This window comes from Eutrema salsugineum, unplaced genomic scaffold (assembly GCF_000478725.1).
Source record: "Eutrema salsugineum unplaced genomic scaffold, Eutsalg1_0 scaffold_1, whole genome shotgun sequence".
Lineage (NCBI taxonomy): Eukaryota > Viridiplantae > Streptophyta > Magnoliopsida > Brassicales > Brassicaceae > Eutrema > Eutrema salsugineum.
Genome location: NW_006256909.1, coordinates 4,949,117 through 4,967,738, shown reverse-complemented (window position 1 = coordinate 4,967,738; position 18,622 = coordinate 4,949,117). Strand labels below are relative to the sequence as shown.

General features: G+C 37.1%; 4 protein-coding genes and 1 pseudogene across 6 annotated transcripts; 4 read left to right on the top strand and 1 right to left on the bottom strand.

Moving 5' to 3' along the window:
* Positions 1-160: 160 nt before the first annotated feature.
* On the top strand, positions 161-3,187 carry LOC18028674 (TBC1 domain family member 15). 3 transcript variants are annotated; one of them, XM_006412877.2, is made up of 12 exons: positions 161-322; positions 547-749; positions 835-930; positions 1,001-1,104; positions 1,267-1,466; positions 1,579-1,701; positions 1,786-1,874; positions 1,956-2,061; positions 2,151-2,248; positions 2,434-2,679; positions 2,776-2,859; positions 2,929-3,187. In XM_006412877.2, exons 2-12 carry the CDS (start codon positions 639-641, stop codon positions 2,941-2,943), a joined length of 1,272 nt encoding a protein of 423 aa, XP_006412940.1. In that variant the 5' UTR covers positions 161-322; positions 547-638; the 3' UTR covers positions 2,944-3,187. The 3 variants fall into 3 exon arrangements, with proteins under 3 accessions (XP_006412940.1, XP_024005829.1, XP_024005828.1); XM_024150060.1 differs by lacking the exon at positions 161-322 and adding an exon at positions 370-398; XM_024150061.1 differs by lacking the exons at positions 2,776-2,859; positions 2,929-3,187 and having other exon boundaries at positions 2,379-2,623.
* A 1,046-nt stretch (positions 3,188-4,233) lies between these two features.
* Positions 4,234-5,673, top strand: LOC18028673 (CRIB domain-containing protein RIC7). Its single transcript, XM_006412876.1, has 3 exons — positions 4,234-4,306; positions 5,001-5,113; positions 5,236-5,673. Exons 1-3 carry the CDS (start codon positions 4,234-4,236, stop codon positions 5,671-5,673), a joined length of 624 nt encoding a protein of 207 aa, XP_006412939.1.
* A 232-nt stretch (positions 5,674-5,905) lies between these two features.
* Positions 5,906-7,255, bottom strand: LOC18028672 (piriformospora indica-insensitive protein 2). The gene has a single exon (XM_006412875.1). It carries the CDS (start codon positions 7,253-7,255, stop codon positions 5,906-5,908), a length of 1,350 nt encoding a protein of 449 aa, XP_006412938.1.
* Positions 7,256-10,172: 2,917 nt separating this feature from the next.
* On the top strand, positions 10,173-12,950 carry LOC18028671 (long-chain-alcohol oxidase FAO4B). The gene is made up of 4 exons (XM_006412873.2): positions 10,173-10,516; positions 10,608-10,883; positions 10,969-12,389; positions 12,467-12,950. The coding sequence occupies exons 1-4, from the start codon at positions 10,292-10,294 to the stop codon at positions 12,813-12,815; spliced, it is 2,271 nt and encodes a 756-aa protein (XP_006412936.1). The 5' UTR covers positions 10,173-10,291; the 3' UTR covers positions 12,816-12,950.
* Positions 12,951-15,165: 2,215 nt separating this feature from the next.
* LOC18028670 lies at positions 15,166-16,696 on the top strand (annotated as a pseudogene).
* The last annotated feature ends 1,926 nt before the right edge of the window (positions 16,697-18,622 follow it).

The following is an 18,622-nucleotide window of genomic DNA, read 5'->3' as shown; positions in this document are numbered from 1 at the left end:
GAAGTTTATAAACAAAAAATAATCGAACTTTTGAACTAATCCCTCCATTGCTTGCATACTATAGTAAAAAGTAGTCCTGGCCTTTACAATTTACATTAGCCCGACGTCGTTTCCATCGTGTAATGAAAGTATTAACGCGTATTCCAAAAATCGTCGTTTGAAAACGTCAAGTTTAACGGCAGCTCACGACGGTGATCGTGTCGTGACTCAGGGCGTCTTTCCTCGCTCCAACATTGTTTGATTTTAAATTGACCAACACAGAGGACGAAGCACGAAGATCGATCGATTTATCATCTACTTCATGCTTCTGAATCCGATAAAGGTACATAATTTCATTTTTTACAACTGCTGGCTGTAAAGGGTTATGTTCCTGTCGGAATCGGGAAGATGTTTAGATTGTAATTTTCTCGAGTCTGGTGCATTCCTTTAATTGAAGTTTTAACCTTTTTGTTATTTGTTTGTTGTTTGGGAAACTTTTGACTTTTAGCTGGAGATTTTGTAGGGTCAATTTTGATCGTTGTTAATTGTTTGATAAATTTTATACAGGAATGATAGTCTATTATAGGCTTGCTTTGAATCTGGATTGACCCCTCAAAAAAAAAAGAATAAGGAAGTGAGAAAAAAAGAATAAAGCTTGGATGATTTGTTGTGGATATATGTGGAAATCCGGAGGAGAAGATTTGCAAGGTTTCTATCCGGTTAGATCAGAATGTCAAACAGATGTTCCAAGAACACGGTTTAAATCAAGGGTTTGTCTTTTTCTTCCCATCATGTTCTTCTTCTTTATCTGAATATTTCTTATGGAGAATTAAATTTGGGATTGTAACTTATCAGGCTGGCAAAACTCTAAGTGCTAGAAGATGGCACGCTGCGTTTACTGAAGATGGACATTTGGATATGGAGAGAGTTCTCCGGCGTATACAGCGAGGGGTGAGTCTATATTGGTGTCTTGTTCTCTTATTAGTCTATGGCCTTGTTGTTCACTAGAATACCTTTTCAGGGAATTCATCCATCAATCAAAGGAGAGGTTTGGGAGTTTTTGTTAGGAGGTTACGATCCGGACAGCACGTTTGATGAAAGGAACAAGCTGAGGAATCACAGAAGGTACTAATGCCTTATGTTGCTGTGATTCAACGTCCTTGAATTGATTATCTTAGGACGAGAGAAGTTATTGAATGCTAAGTAGTTTGGTAGATTCGTTTGAGTTTCGTTTTCTGCTCCCGGCAATGTACTTTGTCGCTAATCTCAATGTGCTTATGATCTAAGGGAGCAGTACTGTGCTTGGAAAGAAGAATGTCGCAAAATGGTTCCTCTTGTTGGTAGCGGAAAGTTTGTCACAATGGCAGTTGTTGCGGAAGATGGGCAGCCATTAGAAGAGTCTTCAGTAGAAAATCAAGGATGGCTCGTGAAAACCGCTATAACAGACAAGCGTGTGCTCCAATGGATGCTCGTGTTGAGTCAAATCGGTATTTCTTTTTATTCGTACATGAGTTTATGTTCTGTAGAATTCTGTTTTAAGCATCAGAATATGCAAATGCTCTTCAAGAACTGCTTATATGGTGGAATTTTGGTTTGCAGGCCTTGATGTTGTTAGAACGGATCGGTATCTAAGCTTTTATGAGAATGAGAGTAATCAAGCAAGACTATGGGATATTCTTGCCATATATACATGGCTAAATCCTGATATTGGTTATGTTCAGGGTAAGTCTATTTGGCGTTAATGATGAGAGTACGACACAGAAGAACATATAGAAGAGAAGGCAATTAATCATCTACTTTGTGTAGGAATGAACGATATATGTTCCCCAATGATAGTCTTACTCGAAGATGAAGCTGATGCTTTCTGGTGCTTTGAGCGTGCAATGCGAAGACTAGTAAGAATCTAAAAACTCCAAGTCTTGTTTTGTGTCCATCCGTGGATTTTGTTGTTTTCTTGGTTTTATAGTGAGTTTCAGAGAGAAAATTTCAGGACAACGGCGACATCAATGGGCGTCCAAACTCAGCTGGGTATGCTCTCACAGGTTATTAAAACCGTTGATCCTCTGCTCCATCAACATTTAGGTACTCCTTCCTTTTGACTTCGTTTGAGTTTTGTTTTCTCTGCACTTCTCATGCTAAGTTAAAGACATTATACTCTCTTTCCACGACAGAGGATCTTGACGGTGGAGAGTATTTGTTTGCTATACGGATGTTGATGGTTCTGTTCAGGAGAGAATTCTCCTTCCTTGATGCCTTGTACCTTTGGGAGGTAACAAGACTCTGTTTTGTTTTCATTTTGATTTCTTTACATCGCATTTGTTCTTGATGTCTTAAACTGATTGTGAGGCTGTGAAATTGATTTTTATCCACCTGAGAGAACCCATTTCATGTTCTTTTAGGGTACTGTCTCTTGAACTGAGCTGATAATAAGACTGAGTTAGAATTTGGTTTCAGCTTATGTGGGCTATGGAGTACAATCCAAACAAGTTTGCCTCATATGAAAAACCAGAGAACCGTAACAACTTGTCGGGACAGGATCCGAGGTTATTGAAGCAGTATGGAAAGTTTGAGAGAAAGTATATAAAGAGTGGCCAGAACGAGCAACACAACACGCTCGCTGTTTTCGTTGTCGCAAGCGTTCTTGAAACAAAGAACAAACGTCTCTTGAAGGAAGCTAAAGGCTTAGACGACGTTGTTCAGGTCTCTCTCTTTATCCAAAAGAAAACACCTTTTGAGAATACTCTTTTCTATGAACTTATGGCAATTTAGTTAATTTTTTTCTTCGGTTGGTTGCAGATATTGGGCGATATTGCGGGTAATTTGGACGCGAGAAAAGCGTGTAAAGAAGCGTTGAAGATTCATGAAAAATTCCTGAGAAAGGTGACTACTTTTCTGAATCATGCTCTTTTTCTTCTACTTCTCTTACTAATAACTGAAATGTTCTTGCAGGCTAATAGGCGATAGACATTGCTTAACCTTTAACCATCTATTTTCCGGTTTTGTCAGACCGATTCTGATTTCGATCTTGGCCTAGAAATCTGGTAAAGATCGTGGTTGGGGATCCATGAGAACACTCTGATTCTATTGTTCTTTCATTTCTGTAAACTTTTTGTTCTTATGCATTTCAGTTCCCCGTTTGTAGTGTGCTAAAGAAATTAAAACATTCGTGTGCCGTTTCTTGTTTACAAGAAGGAACTTCTTGATGTTATCATGTCTTTTATCATAGTTGTTTCATCCTTTGTTATATAGATGCTCAAACATTTTGCAATCATATATAAACTATAAAGTTCGAAGATACGTTGGATCAATCCATACAGATAAAAAAAACTCAAGCCGAATGATATACAATCCAGAGTTTTCGATTACAAAATAATGTGAAGTAGTATAACTATATATAATCTTTTAACCGACCAAAAAAATACATTCTTGTGAACACGAATTGATTTCAGAAATCATAATTTTTATTTCCTACAGAAATTATAAATTAGCAATACAAACGGTTGAACCATAAACATTTACATATCCTAAAAATAGGCTTGTTAAACAAAAACAAATAGACAAATTAATTTAACAAAACCAATCTCATCCCTTCTTTTCTTTCCCTTTTCATTTTTTTGTTTTGTTGTTATTCATTTGAAGGCATTTTTTCCTCTATAGTATCCCATTTTTGTTATTTTTTGTGAACTAATATTACAAAAAATCTAAACCATTGAGTTAACGAAAATCTTGGAAAAAAACAAAAATTGTTTTCCCCCCTCATTTCTCCATCGACATTTTTCTCTTTTCACACATTTTCGAAAACATTTTCCTTTTTGTCAATCTTCTTAGTTTCTTCAGTTGAACCCCGGTTTTGTTAAATCTTCTTAAATAAAGTTGCCGTAATTAGTTTCTTTTGGTTTACGTTTGGATTTTTTAATCACTTTTTTTTTTCGGATGCAAGAACCTGCAAAAACATGGATGCTCATAAAATTTCGAGATGAATATTTGCTGTTTTCTCAAAACATACCTAGGGATTCTTGAGCTGAATGCAGGCTTTTTCTTTTTCATTTTTCACCATTCCTATAATTTTCTTAAGTTTATGGTCACAAATCTCTGTAAAACATATAAGAGGTAAAATTTTGAGTGGATTTGTGAATTTTTTACTGGGTTATTAAACTAGAAAAGTTAGGTTCAACGGTTGGTATCATCGATCATTCGTTATATAAAAATAAAAGATTTAAGGAGAGATAGTTTTCCCCAACGAAGAAGAGATCTATGCAACTCGCAATGTCAAGTACCAAGATGAAATGCCTCTTGAAAGGGCTCCGATATATATCTCAAGTATTTGGTAAGTTTTTTTTTTTGTTCTTTCCTCTTTTGTTTTGAATATTTCAGACTCAATTATGACTGCTACATATTGAAAAGAATAACAGAAACAATATAATATATAATAGTAATTAATAGAGAATCTTATTTTTACTTGATTAGTGCCAAGGCATCTCGTATCTTCTTTGTTTTTTTTTTTTTTTTTATATCAACCTTTGATTATTCAGACTATATGAATTGTCTAGTGTTTTGGGTGTCGTTCTGATGATGCCTACTCGTTATTTAGAACGAATTTGAAAAGACAGTGGTGATGGTGAATGACATAATGACTTGACATGGATGGTAATTCCGTATAACTGTGTGATAACTGATAGGTAAAAAAAAACTAGAAAATGTCAAAGGATGCATTTGCTATTCACATTAGCTATTTAGCTGGACTTCGACAACTTATGGTCGAAACTAGATTCCACTTTTTCTGCAGACATTGTAATGAATTCATGGAAACAAATTCCACATGCCTGATCTCATTTGAATTACAGCATTTGTTGTCAATAAAATTCCACAATCATTTTTGTTTTTTTGTTTTTTCATTCATTTTAGTGTTTACCCTTGTAGGTAAAAAAAATCTGCAGATACTAGATAAAGTCATTTGTAATTGTATTTCCTTTGAATGAATTGATGAACATTAAAAAAACTTTTGATTATGATAAAATAAGCAATAGAAGGTGAAAAGGAACAAGAGATGCAAATCGGAAATCCAACGGACGTAAAGCATGTTGCCCACATTGGTTGGGATGGACCGTCTGATAATGCCACAGCACCTAGCTGGGTACTACTCTATTCCTACATCTCAGTGATCTCACTACTTTACAACTTGTATATTTATTTTAAAATTGTAATTTTCTATATTTCAAGTTTTTAACGTCATTCTATAAAAAAAATCTTTAACAGATGAACGAGTTCAAGTGTTGTCCGGGGATGGAGACAACACCGGAATTTGGAGAAGACGATTCCTCCATGAAATGTAAATCGGAATATGGTGGTCGGTCCAAAGATTTACCTAAACTACCAAAATCCACAAGAAAGTCAGCGTCGGAGAAAGGTTCTCCAACGAAAGAGAAATCCGACAAGACCAAACGTCGGAGTTCAAAAACGGCCACATCATCGTCTAGGAAAACTAAGGAGGGTGCTTTAGGACAGGACCAAGATTCTTCTCGGTCTCAACACAGTGTTGGATTACCTGAGATTCCAAAGAAATCAAAGAGGAAGAAATCTAAAGAGGGGTCTTCGAGATCGTCCAGAAGATCGGAAGCTGATAAAATGTCGGACTTTATGTCTGATACTGGCTCCGTTAGATCTATGTCTCAATTCGACGATGACAAAGTTTGAATTTTTGGGGGATTCACAACTGTAAAGCCAAAAAAATTAAAAAAGCGAGAGACTTTCATTTTTGTTATACTAGTAAGGAAATGTTACCGAAATTGTTGAAGATCATTACGCAGAATCTAATAATTACAACCAAAAATTACAACTTTCCCTCTAATCAAAAAGGTCAAAGCATAATAAATGTTAAAACTTTTTTTCCCTAATCTGTTCTCTGTTCTTCCACTCTCTGTTTTCACTATTTTATCAAAATGTAAAGAACCGTTGGAAAGCAAATCGACGCAAAAACTCTTGCCGCCGACGAAGAGAGAGCTGGTCCGGCGAGAGGAGGATCTGATTTTTTGGAGAAAAGGAGGTTTGGGTTCCCGCTCAATTTGAGCTTTTTCCCTATTCTGTCCTTGAAACTGTCGGAAAACGGAGCTTCTCCGGTGAGATTGTTGTTCTCAAGGTTGATTTCGCGAGCAAAGTCAAGAAGTCCAAACTCCTCGGGGATTTGACCGTCGAGATTGTTGTTGTCGAGCGCAAGATACCAGAGGTTTTTGGGACTCGACCCCATCGAAGCTGGAATATTCCCCTGTAGACCCATTCTCGAGAACCCAATTCCAGAAATACCCTCGAGATTCTTCCAAATTTCCGGTATTCGCCCTCCGAGCTGATTCCCACTCAGATAAACCTCTCTCAATTTGGGCATCTCCGATAGAAACAGAGGAACCCCATAGTTTCCGAAACGGTTGTAACTCAAATCCAAAAACTCGAGCTTTTTCAATTTCCCAATGCCGGAAGGGATCTCACCGGAGAACTCATTGAAGCTGAGGTCGAGCTTGAGAAGCTCCGTCAAATCGCCGATGGAATCAGGAGCATTTCCGTTAAGAAAATTATGGCTAAAGTCGAGAACTTTCAGGTTCTTCAGACGAGACCATCGAGAAGTCGCGTTCGTCGGAAAACCTCCGCTCAAACTGTTTCTAGACAGAGTGATCTCCTGTAAACTGACCAAATCAGAGATCCGACCCGGAATCGATCCGTGAAACCCGTTTCCGGTTAGAACCAATCTCCTCAGCTTGGTGAAATTACCGATCAAAACACTGACTTCGCTGACAAGAGAAGGGTTTTCGATGAACACAAGCTCTTCGAGAACCGAGCCGAAATCCTCCGGGATGGTTTCCGGCAACGAGACACGAGCTCCGGTGAAGCATTTGTAGAAGAAGAGCTTGCGAAGGTGTTTGAAAGAAGTGAAGAGGAGAGGATCGAGCGTAGAGTTTGAAGAGCAAGGAGGGTTTTGCGTGTAGTCAGAGACGTAGCCCAAGTGAAACTCGGTGACGTGGACAGACGTCGCGACACCGTTCGGGGAAGCGTATAAGAAATCGCAAACGACGCCGTCTGGTGGCGAGGCGCAGAGGTCGTCGGGGAAGATGGTTCGCCATGAGATCGCTGAGTTGACCGAGTCAAGTACTCGGTAAACCGCTTCTTGCTCCGATCGGTCTAGGGCGAGTTGAGGCGGCGCGTCTTCGTCGTCGTTTTGCTGGGTGACGATGAAAGAAGCAGAAAAGATGAAGAAGAGAAGAAAGAGGTTAAGATGAGAAGTCGCCATGAAAGCAGAGAAAGGAAGCTCTTTTTTTGTTTGTTTTTTGCAGCTTTTCTTGTTTGGATTTGGGTTTGTTGCTAACGAGCGATACGTACCTTTTTATGGGTTCATGCTTCGTAAAGTCTCTTTCGGTAAATTACATAACTACCCCTATTTGAAAACCGAGTATTGAACTATTGATGAAAGCTTTTTTACCCTATTATAAAGTTCAAGAAAGCTTTTACACTGGACTTTACTAGTACCTTTTTTTGCTTAGTTAAAGAATACGAGCATATACTTACTTGTGTACGTAATTTGCATTTCGTATTTACAATCATATTTGCTTTTATATATTTGATTTGTGGTAAAAACAAATAAAATGGGAAGGGTAGGATGGTAATAAAGAGGGAAGGGTACAAGCTTCACGTTCCGTGGGTAAAAAAACTTTAAAAAGTGAAGTAAAAAGCATGAGCGGAGGTTGTCGGGACCATACCAGACGAAAACTGCAGAGAAAGAGAGAGAAAGAAGACGACACCGTTTCGATTTCTAGGCACATACACCAAAACCATCCTAATTTATCTTCTTTTTTTTTTCTTGCTTTATCCTAAAATTTCAAAGATACCTTTTGTTTTTATAAAATCATACAGTTATCATTTCGATTTTTTTGTTCATTCGATACAATCCAGATTCGTAACTTTTTTATAAACATCATTATGAGTTATTGAGTTATGAGTCTTTTGACATTCCAATGTCACTTCTAATTTTAAAATTAAAATGAAAATGAAGGAACAAAATGGAACAAAAGCTGCATACATATCATTTACATCTTTTTTTTTGTTTACTTCACCCTCAAATCTCAAAGCTGACTTTTTTCTTAACAAAATATAACATATTATTATTCCACTAAATCCAATACGAAACTTGTATACAGAACATGAATAACAATATTAAAAATCAAAAAGAAAAAAAAAGAAGACAAAAGCTGAATCTAAGTAACAGAGACAGAAGAGGGGCAAACGGCGGAGGAGTAGACAAGGACGCGGCGTAGCCGCCGAATGGGAACAGTGTATGTGTCGTACGAAAGCGACGGCTAAAGGAGTTTCTCCAGTATTGTGGTGACACGTGTCAGCCTCATACTGGAAACGGCACGGTCTCACGCATGCCATTTCAGCATTTCTATTTCCGGTTCCTGCCCTCCACTGTCACCATTGTGCCAGAGTTTCAGACCGGTCTCATTAAATTTTTTTATTTGTTTCTTTATTATTAGCTGTCGCTGTTTAAATTCTTTGTACGAAACAAATTGTACAATGCCTTTTGCAGTTGTGCGTTGGTCCTCCTTGTTTTCCCATAAGCAATGAAACCAAATTAATGATTTTATTTATTTCCGATATTATATGTAACGTTTTGATACAACAATTGGATAATGCGTTTTTGACTTCTACGCACATATTTGAAAAGATAAAAGTTTCTCAAAGCTTGTTATAAAAATGAAAAGTAGTAATAAATAAAGATTTGTAGACAAAACTCAAAAGTACTGCTACTATTTGGTCATCAGGTTAAATTTGATGAAAGGAGAAAAAGAAGGAATTACATAAAGTTCTAAACATAGTATATAACAGTTTGAAAGTGTTAATGATAGCTATATTTTCATACGAGGTTTTGGAGAGTGATGTGAGAATGTAGAGTAACTCTTTTAGCAAAAAGCTTTATAAAAAAAAGAGGAGAATTAAAGAAAAAAAACAGCAAAAAAAAGGAGGAGAATTTAAAACGTATTTATGGTAGTGCGTAACTGTGTATTGTTGGACTTATATTGTTAGCCCAAACTTTATAATGGGCATTATAATATCTTAAGGCCTGTTTCTAAATTTGTGATAGCCTTGTTCTATATACGTGGAGAGTACATTTTTCGCGTCATTACTTTTTCTTTTTGTCTCATTTAACACTAGCGAACAAATATAGTCAGAATACAAAAAAGAAATTCGCCAAACAGAAGAATGATCTCATACAAAGTGAATAAAGTAAATAAAATTGGAGGCCCATATTTTGCTAAAAATATTAGCAACTTCATTAAAATCTCGTTTAACATGAGAGAAATTGCATTTACCAGATTTAGTTTGCCATAGCTTAATGTCATTGCATATACAATATTATCTACATCGAGCTCTTGTGTTGAGCACTTGAGTATGTTGTGATGCGTCCTGCAATCTCCTCCAAATATAATCGAGTGAAAAGCACTCAGAAATCTCATTACAACAACTAATAAATAACCATTGTTTACTAATATACTATATAGATATATCAAATTGTAGTCTTTAAAATAGGATGCATGAAAGACTCTAAAAAACTAATTATGTGAAACGAGAAAATATATATTTACTCTCAGAGTGCGGTCTATGGAAATGGTTGAGGTGTTCTTGGGGATACCGAAGCATTTATATCCCTCCACGAAAAGATATAGTTTTCTAAACCTTTTTTCGTTTTCTTTACGAATTTTTGGATTAATTTTTCATAGATCAAGATCATACAAATGTCTTTAATGCTTTCAGTGCCTTGCCCATCTTGGCTAGGACCGATTGTTGAATGTTGACCTAGATTATGTTAACTCTCCAAACTAAGTAATACACTGACCCAAAAAAAAAAGTGAAAAGAGGAAATTAATATATACAAAGAATCAAAAAGAAGAATTAAATAGAAAGTAATCCCTAATTTTGGGAGTAAAAACAAATACACAAAAGCACAGAAAGAGAAAAGAGACTTTCGAGAGTTGGTATAGTAAAAGGACTTGGAGAAATCAAAATCCTACTCAAAGACAAAGATCTATCTATCATATTTAATGTTGTTTCACAACAATGAACAATCTTATCGGGATGGGACCTACAAAAACAGAAAATAAATAAATAAGAAGTTCAAGACTTGTTGCTGCTTGTTTCCAACGACAGGTTTATAAAGACACGGCTAATTCTTCAAGCTCACGGATTTCTCAGTACGAAACCTAATCCAAATAATTACTCTATTCCTCTCTACAAGTTTCGATACGTGCAAGAAAGAGAGACAAACAATTACATGGAAGAAGATAGAAGAAGGAGAAGCAGAGGGCATCATCTGTTGAGATCGAAGAAGAGGCAAGGAGGCTATTATAACCATGGTTTCTCATCGTCTCAGATTCAATCTCTCGCCGTCATCTGTCAAACTCTCCTCCCTCCTCCTCCGCCGGTGACCACGACGGAGCAGCAAGCTCTCGATTCCTTCAACGTAGCCTCCCGTGCGCAACCACCATTCTCTGATGAGGTTCACTCTCTCTCTCTCTCTAGCTATCTATCCTCTGTTTTTCTATTGTTGAATTATTCGAATCTGGAAATTGTTAATCTTTTTGTTTTAGGTAGCGGAGATGATAGTGAAAAACGGACGATCACAAGCAGTGAAGATCTTGAGAATCATATTGACGATTCTATCATTCAGATTTGGAACTTTATTGCTTTGTGGCTCTCTCTGTCTTGATAAGGATTGGCCTTTTGTCCATAAATTCTCTGAACTTCCATTGGATAAAAGAGAAGAGGTCCTGAGGAAATGGTCGAGACAAAGTGGATTCCTTCTTCCGCTTCGAATCACTTTCTTCCTTACAAAATTCTACACTCTCTTCTACTTTTTCTCCCAGGTAAAACCAAAAACAAAAAAATTTAAAGTTCATTTGAAATAAAAAAAGAATAATGAATAGTAGTAATTTGTTTGTTTGTTCACAGACTGATGAGAATCTCAAGAATCCTGCATTGGAAGCGATAGGGTATAGCATAGCCACGACAGAGACAAGTAGCAACAAGACGAGGAAAGAAGAAGGAACACGACGACCTCTCGAGGCAGGGATCATTGAGACTAAGCACGAGACTGACATTACCATCACACAATCTCTAATCGAAAAAGGTGTTCATGTAGCTAGAGACGATGATAACGGTGTGCACAGGATCAGATGCGATGCGGTTATTGTAGGCTCAGGAAGCGGAGGAGGTGTAGCAGCTGCAAACCTTGCGAAAGCCGGATTAAAAGTATTGGTCCTAGAGAAAGGAAACTACTTTGCAGCTCAAGACTATTCAGCTCTTGAAGGTCCGTCTATGCAAGAGCTATACGAGAAAGGCGGGCTTATGACAACAGTTGACGGAAAATTCATGATCTTGGCCGGTTCAACTGTTGGAGGAGGTACAGCGGTTAACTGGTCAGCATCAATAAGAACACCGGATCATGTTCTGCAAGAATGGTCGGAAAGGAGCAAGATCGAGTTTTTCGGTAGCCAAGAATACCAATCTGCAATGGATGAAGTTACTAGAAGAATCGGAGTCACTGAAAGATGCGTGAAAGAAGGGTTTCAGAACCAAGTTCTGAGAGAAGGGTGCGAGAGACTCGGCTTGAAGGTAGTGTCGGTTCCAAGAAACTCACCGGAAGATCATTATTGCGGTTCTTGCGGGTATGGTTGTAGAGAAGGATACAAGAATGGGACAGACCGAACCTGGCTGGTTGATGCCGTAGAGAATGGTGCAGTGATCTTGACAGGAGTCAAAGCTGAGAGATTCATACTAGTTGAGAATACCAACAGTGGCAACGAGAGAAAGAAACGGTGCGTGGGAGTGATCGCGAGCTCTGTTGGAGGAAAGATGGAGAAGAAGTTCATGATCGAAGCTCGAGTGACGGTTTCATCGGCTGGTTCGCTGTTGACACCGCCTCTGATGCTTTCGAGTGGGCTAGAGAACCGGAACATTGGGAGGAACCTAAGGCTGCACCCGGTTCTAATGACATGGGGATACTTCCCGGAGGAAAGTTCAGAGTTCTCGGGGAAAATGTACGAAGGAGGGATCATCACGTCCGTCCATCATATAAACGATGGTGAAAAGGGTTGCAGAGCGATACTTGAGAATCCATTGATAGGACCAGCTTCGTTTGCAGGGTTAAGCCCGTGGGTTTCAGGAGCAGACCTTGAGGAGAGGATGATGAAGTACGGAAGGACAGCTCATGTGTTTGCTTTGGTTCGGGACAATGGCTCAGGGGAAGTTATGAAAGAAAGCGAGGTTAGATACAGGACGAGCAAGAAAGATAAGGAGAATCTGAGGGTAGGGATACGACAAGCTTTGAGGGTTTTGGTTGCAGCAGGTGCAGTTGAAATCGGAACATATAGGTAAACGCCACTGAACCTTACACAAAAGGGATCAACAAAAAGAAAACAAATAAGTAATGAATGAATTTCATTTACAGGAGCGATGGACAGAGGATGAAGTGTGAGGGAGTTACAAGAGAAGCAGTGGAAGAGTTTCTAGATAGAGTTGATGCTGATGGTGGAGTAAGCACGAATAGAGAGTACTGGACTACTTACTTCTCTGCACACCAGATGGGGAGTTGCAGGATGGGACACACGGAGGAGGAAGGAGCGGTGGATGAGAACGGAGAGAGCTGGGAAGCAGAAGGATTGTTTGTCTGCGATGGAAGTGTGTTGCCTTCTGCTGTTGGTGTAAACCCAATGATCACCATTCAATCTGCTGCTTACTGCATCTCCAAAAGGATAGTTGACTCTCTGCAAAGGCAAAAAAACAAGGAAAGATTATAGAGAAACAGAAGTGAAAAACCATCCCGGTTCTTGAAAGATTTTCAGATTCTGATTTGTATTCATGTGTTGAATAAAGGAACTAAGTGTTTCTTGCAAGAAAGATTCTTTTAAGAATCATATATGATGAGAACTCATTTGTTGGACATCTGTTTTGCAATGAAACCAGATCAGTTCCAAAAGAATTACAAATGTTCGAGATTTATAAGAACACTTTGACAAAGATGGCCAAAAAAAAGACATGGGTCTCTCACTTTGCTCCCTATCCGTGATTTGAGCATATCTCAAGTTTCATTACCCTAACTAGATAATGTATTAACCGTTTTTTGAGCGGCATCATCAGATGCCATTCCGTACAGAAGACCCAAAAAGAAAGAAAAAAAAATATAGTTAAGCCCTTCAGATTCTCAATGCACCAAATTTCGGTTTAAGAGCACATAAAAATAGGAAATGTAAAATTTTCGATATGATGAAAGGGGACCTGATATGATACTCGTGGATGTTAGAGACGACGGAGCTATTGCTGTTGCCATTTCCCGGCGACGGAGAGAGATCTACCAACAAGCTAATCCTAATCGTCTGGGCCTGGCCTTTTATATTTTTTCTTCTCAAGCCCAAACCCAACAGCTTTGTATTTGTTCATCCGATAATTAAGTAACCGTCCTCCTTTTTTTTTTATATCCTATGATTTCCTTTTTGTACGCCTTTTTTTTTTAACCTTGTGATTCTCCTTCTCTTAAAATCAAATCAAAGGATACGTTCCATTTATTTCCTATATGACAAAATCTGGAAGATATAGCTTACTTTTATGAAACTGGAAAATATATAGATTTCCTTCTTAATATACAAACGGGTGTACATATATAAACAATTGTCTAGATGAAGAATGACAAACCATAACCTAAATTTTTTTCTTTTGTTACAGGCATTCATCATCGATCAAAAAAAAGATTGAACACAGCTTTTGTATTGTAAAAAGCAAGCAACATGGATACTACTAACTATATCATAACCGGTGTCGTTGTCTTCATCATCCTCATATTGGCTGTTTTATCGTGCTGGAACGAAAAGATTAGAGAATTTTTTTGGGTCCGTTACGAATGTTGTCCCAATTGTTGTGTGTGTGTGTGACTTGACTACTTCGGTGGATCAAGGTTATTGAAAACCATTGTTTCAGAGTTACCGAAACAATGGTTTTAAAGATTCAAGTCTAGCTATCTATTGAGTTTTGTATCAGTTTTTTTTTCCATTCAATGCAATGATTATATAATTTAATGCTATTATGATTACTGAAATAATATATTGATTTTTTTTTTATGTCTTTCTTAAAATCAAAGTAGAACCCTAATTGAAAAGATCGATAATATAAGTTCACAAAATGAACTTGACTTTTTATATTCTTTGTCGAATATTTGAGCTCTTGAGAAGTAATATCTTGATGAATATAACAAAGACTATCCGAAACAGAAATATAGACATCAAAAATCATTACTTGAGGGAATTATATATTTTGCATTGAACTACAATGTTATAGCAATCAAATATGTATGAAGCTTTTGTTGATATTTATAATCCCTCTAAGATACAATGACAACTTTTGTTACCCAATAACAAATTCATCAATTTCGTGTCAAAATATATATATTTCATCCAAATCAACAAAAAAAACTCTTGAGTACTACCAGTTCGCCAGCTATGTCCGAGACTTTAACCTCTCTATTAATAAACCCTAATAACATAAAGTTGAAAGTAAGATCCGTTCCCGGCCGTTACAAACTAACAGAACGTGGTTAGGATCAACGAAGGTCTCTTTTGCTTTATAGTAGAAATGCACAACCATTTGGACAATATCCACTAGCTGTGCGATAGTCTGCATCAAGTTCAACACTACATGATGATCCACTGGCTCATATACATACTGCAAAATAATTGTCCGTAATAGTAGGTGTGATGATGAGTAGGGCTGGACACGAGGTGATTGCCTAAGTGAAAATGCAATTCTTTCGTGATTTCTAAATATTGTTTTTTATTCAATGCGAAACTGAAAAATTATTTATTCCTTAGTTCCGATTTAATGAGGTTATAGACCATTCAGATATCGTCCACAAATTCGTTTGTGGTTAGTATTTAGTACTTAGTACCGACACCAACATATATGATGATGCACCACAATCATTATATGTACTCATGCATTTAATCAGTGTCCTCTGCCGACAAAAATAAATTATTTCATGTGCGCTATAGTGCATTAGTGTGTGTGTGTGTGTGAGTGTATATAAATCAAGTTTCTTCAACACTCAAAGAAACCATCAGAAAATATAGTGTGTCCTTACAATCAAATTAACCTTCTATGATGGCTTCAATAAGCTTACTTGATGCTTCCATAGCCATCCTTTGCTTTCTCATCTTCCATTTCTTGCTATTCAAGAAACCTCACGACCGTTTCCTTAGAAACTGGCCGGTTCTCGGGATGCTTCCTGGTTTACTCATGGTCCTCCATCGCATCCACGACTTCAGCGTGGAAGTTCTCGAAAACACCGACTTAACATTTCCATTCAAGGGACCGTGGTTCACTGGAATGGATGTATTAGTCACAGTTGATCCAGCTAATATTCATTATATGTTGAGCTCAAACTTCTCCAATTACACCAAAGGAGCCGATGCCAAAGAAGTCCTTGATGTTTTCGGAGAAATGATCTTTAGTTCGGAGGGTGAGTTATGGAAGATTCAAAGAAAAGCTGCTCAATCAATGCTTACCAATCAATGGTTTCGAAAGCTCTCAGTGAGTGCGACGAGAAGTAAACTCGACGAGGCTCTTGTTCCTCTTTTCAATCATTTTTTTAGAGAAGGAGATGGTCGTTGATTTGCAAGATGTTTTTCAAAGATTCACTTTTGATACAACTTTTGTTCTTGTAACCGGGTTTGATCCCAAATCTCTCTCTGTTGAAATGCCGGAAGTTGAGTATGCTAATGCTCTTGACGATCTTGGAGATGGCATTTTGTATAGGCATATTAAACCGAAGTTCTTGTGGAAGCTGCAAAACCGGATTGGGTTTGGACAAGAGAAGAGGATGATCGAAGCTGATGCCACTTTTGATCGCATATCTGCAAAATATATATCAGCTAAGAGAAAAGAAGTAAGATCATCAAAAGGCATTGATCATCATCAACTAAATGGTGAAAGTGAGGATCTTTTGACATCTCAAATAAAGCTTGATCCAACCAAGTACGAGAGCTCTTGAACCCAAGTGATGATAAATTCCTCAGAGACCGGCATCTTGGCTTTCAATATAGCTGGGAGAGAGACAGTGGCATCCGCTCTCACTTGGTTCTTTTGGCTTTTATCTGAGAACCCTCGAGTGGTAACCAAGATTCGCCAAGAGATAATTAGCAAAACTATTCCCGAAAGAAATGGCGAAGAGAACTTAGACAAGTTGGTGTATTTACAAGGCGCGTTGTATGAATCAATGAGGCTGTATCCACCAGTTCCCTTCCAACGCAAGTCACCTATAAAACCAGACTTGCTTCCAAGTGGGCATAAAGTAGATGCAAACTCAACGATCATGATTTTTCTTTACGCGTTGGGGAGGATGAGAGCGGTTTGGGGAGAATACGCATTAGAGTTTAAGCCAGAGAGATGGATTTCACAGACTGGATCGTTGAGAGATGAACCTTCCTTCAAGTTCTTATCGTTTAATGCCGGTCCAAGAACTTGTCCTGGTAAGCATTTGGCTATGACTATAATGAAGAAAGTGGCCGTAGAGATATTACAAAACTATGATATTGAGGTTATCAAAGGACAGAAGATAGAGCCAGATCCTGGTTTTATATTGTACATGAAGCATGGGCTTCAAGTCACAATAACTAAGAGATGTTCACCTTGAATTTGATATGTAGTGCCTTGATTAATCCTTTCTCCGTTGTATAATAATCTATCACAAAATGGTGGTCTGAAGTATAATTATCACAAAAGCCTTCTTATATATCAATAATAATGGAATCATGCATACTTGCATAGTTTTTATATTGATGAAATATTATCTATTTTTAAAAAAGTACAAGAAATCTTGCTGAATGTTTCACTTAGCTAGTATTTATCACCTAAAGAGAATTGTCAGCAGATGGTTTTTGCATAACAAAAAGAGGAAATGTAAAAATCCGATTATGAAGAAAAGAACCTGAGACGATACTCATGTGGATATTGAGACGACGGAGCTGTTGCTTGATGCCATTTCCCGGCGACTGAGAGAGATCTACCGACAAGCTTGTCCTAGACTAATCTGGGTCTAGCCCATTACCTTCTTTCTCAAGTCCAAACCCAACAGTCCTCTGTTTTGAATACTATGATTCTCCCTTTTTCTAAAAGAAAAAAAAAACCCTTAAAATTTCGTATAAATGGAAATACTGTGTAGCCTTATAAATGGAACATAATATTTTTTGAATGTATTACTCTTAAAATCAAAGGATATGTTTTTTATTTTATTTTTTGTAAAAAAAATCAAAGGATATGTTTCCATTTTGTTTCCTGTATGACAAACGGGTGTAAGCATATAATATATGCAGTTGTAAACTGTGCAAGGCTCTGAGCAAGAAAAAAATATACAGTTTATGAAACTGGATAATATGTAGATTTCTTTCTTAATATACATAACGGGTGTATATATATATATATATACAATTGTCTAGACGAAGAAAGACAACCTAAAGTTTTTTACATTTCTTTTCTTTGTTAAAGGCATTCATTGATCAAACAACTTTTTGTGTTGTAAGGAGCAAAACATGCTTACTGAAGGTTATATCATAGCCATCGTCGTTGCCTTAAGCATCCTCACGTTGGGCATTCTATCGTGCTGGCACAAAGAGATTCGAAATTGGTGTGCGGCGTGTGTCCCAAATGAGTAAGGCTGTGTGTGACTTGACTATTTCGGTGGATCAAGCGTATTCAATATTTTATTTTTCTAGGTTTTATTTTTCTATGACTATTAAATTTTGATGGTATTATGATTACTGAAATAATATCTTTAATTTTTTTTTCTTTCTTAAGATCAAAGTATAGTACCCTAACTGAAAAGAAGAATAATATGAGATCACAAAATGAACTAAGCTTTTTATATTTTTATATTATAATACAACAAACACAGTCCGAAACAGAAGTATAGACATCATAAATCATTACTTGTATTGCATAGACTTACAAAATTATTACAATCAAATATGTCAGTAACACAATTATTACAAAAAATTATTACAAATAAGGCTGAGGTAAAAAAATGATAAAAAATTATTACAAAAAAAAAAAATTATTACAAATAAGGCTGAGGTAATCGCACAAGCACGATTCTCCGGAAGATTTACGATATAAACATCCACTTAGCCAAGGGAAGAGTTAAAGCTCTTAGACGGTTTTGGTCTTACTCGTTGGCAAGTTTTAGGTCTCTAATAATATGTAGGATTTATATAAATCCATGCGTTATGGAAAAAAACCCTAAAGCCCTTTTTGAATCCCTGCTATTCTCCTTATCAAAGATCCTTTTGTCTTTATCCTAATGAAAAAATTAAAATATTGAACGCCGGTAATTAACTAATTATGAACACAATAACAATGGCATTAACGAATCCTATTGGGATAGTAAGGTTTAGATATGAGTAAATATTGGAATAGATAACTTCAAAGAATACGATCAACTTATGTGTATAAAAATTACATTGTACAATTCATCGTTTGTTAACAAGACAGCATACCCACAAACACTTGTTTCCGATTTACAAATAATTTCTTCCGTTTTGTCGTCTAGACGAAGTGGTAAGCG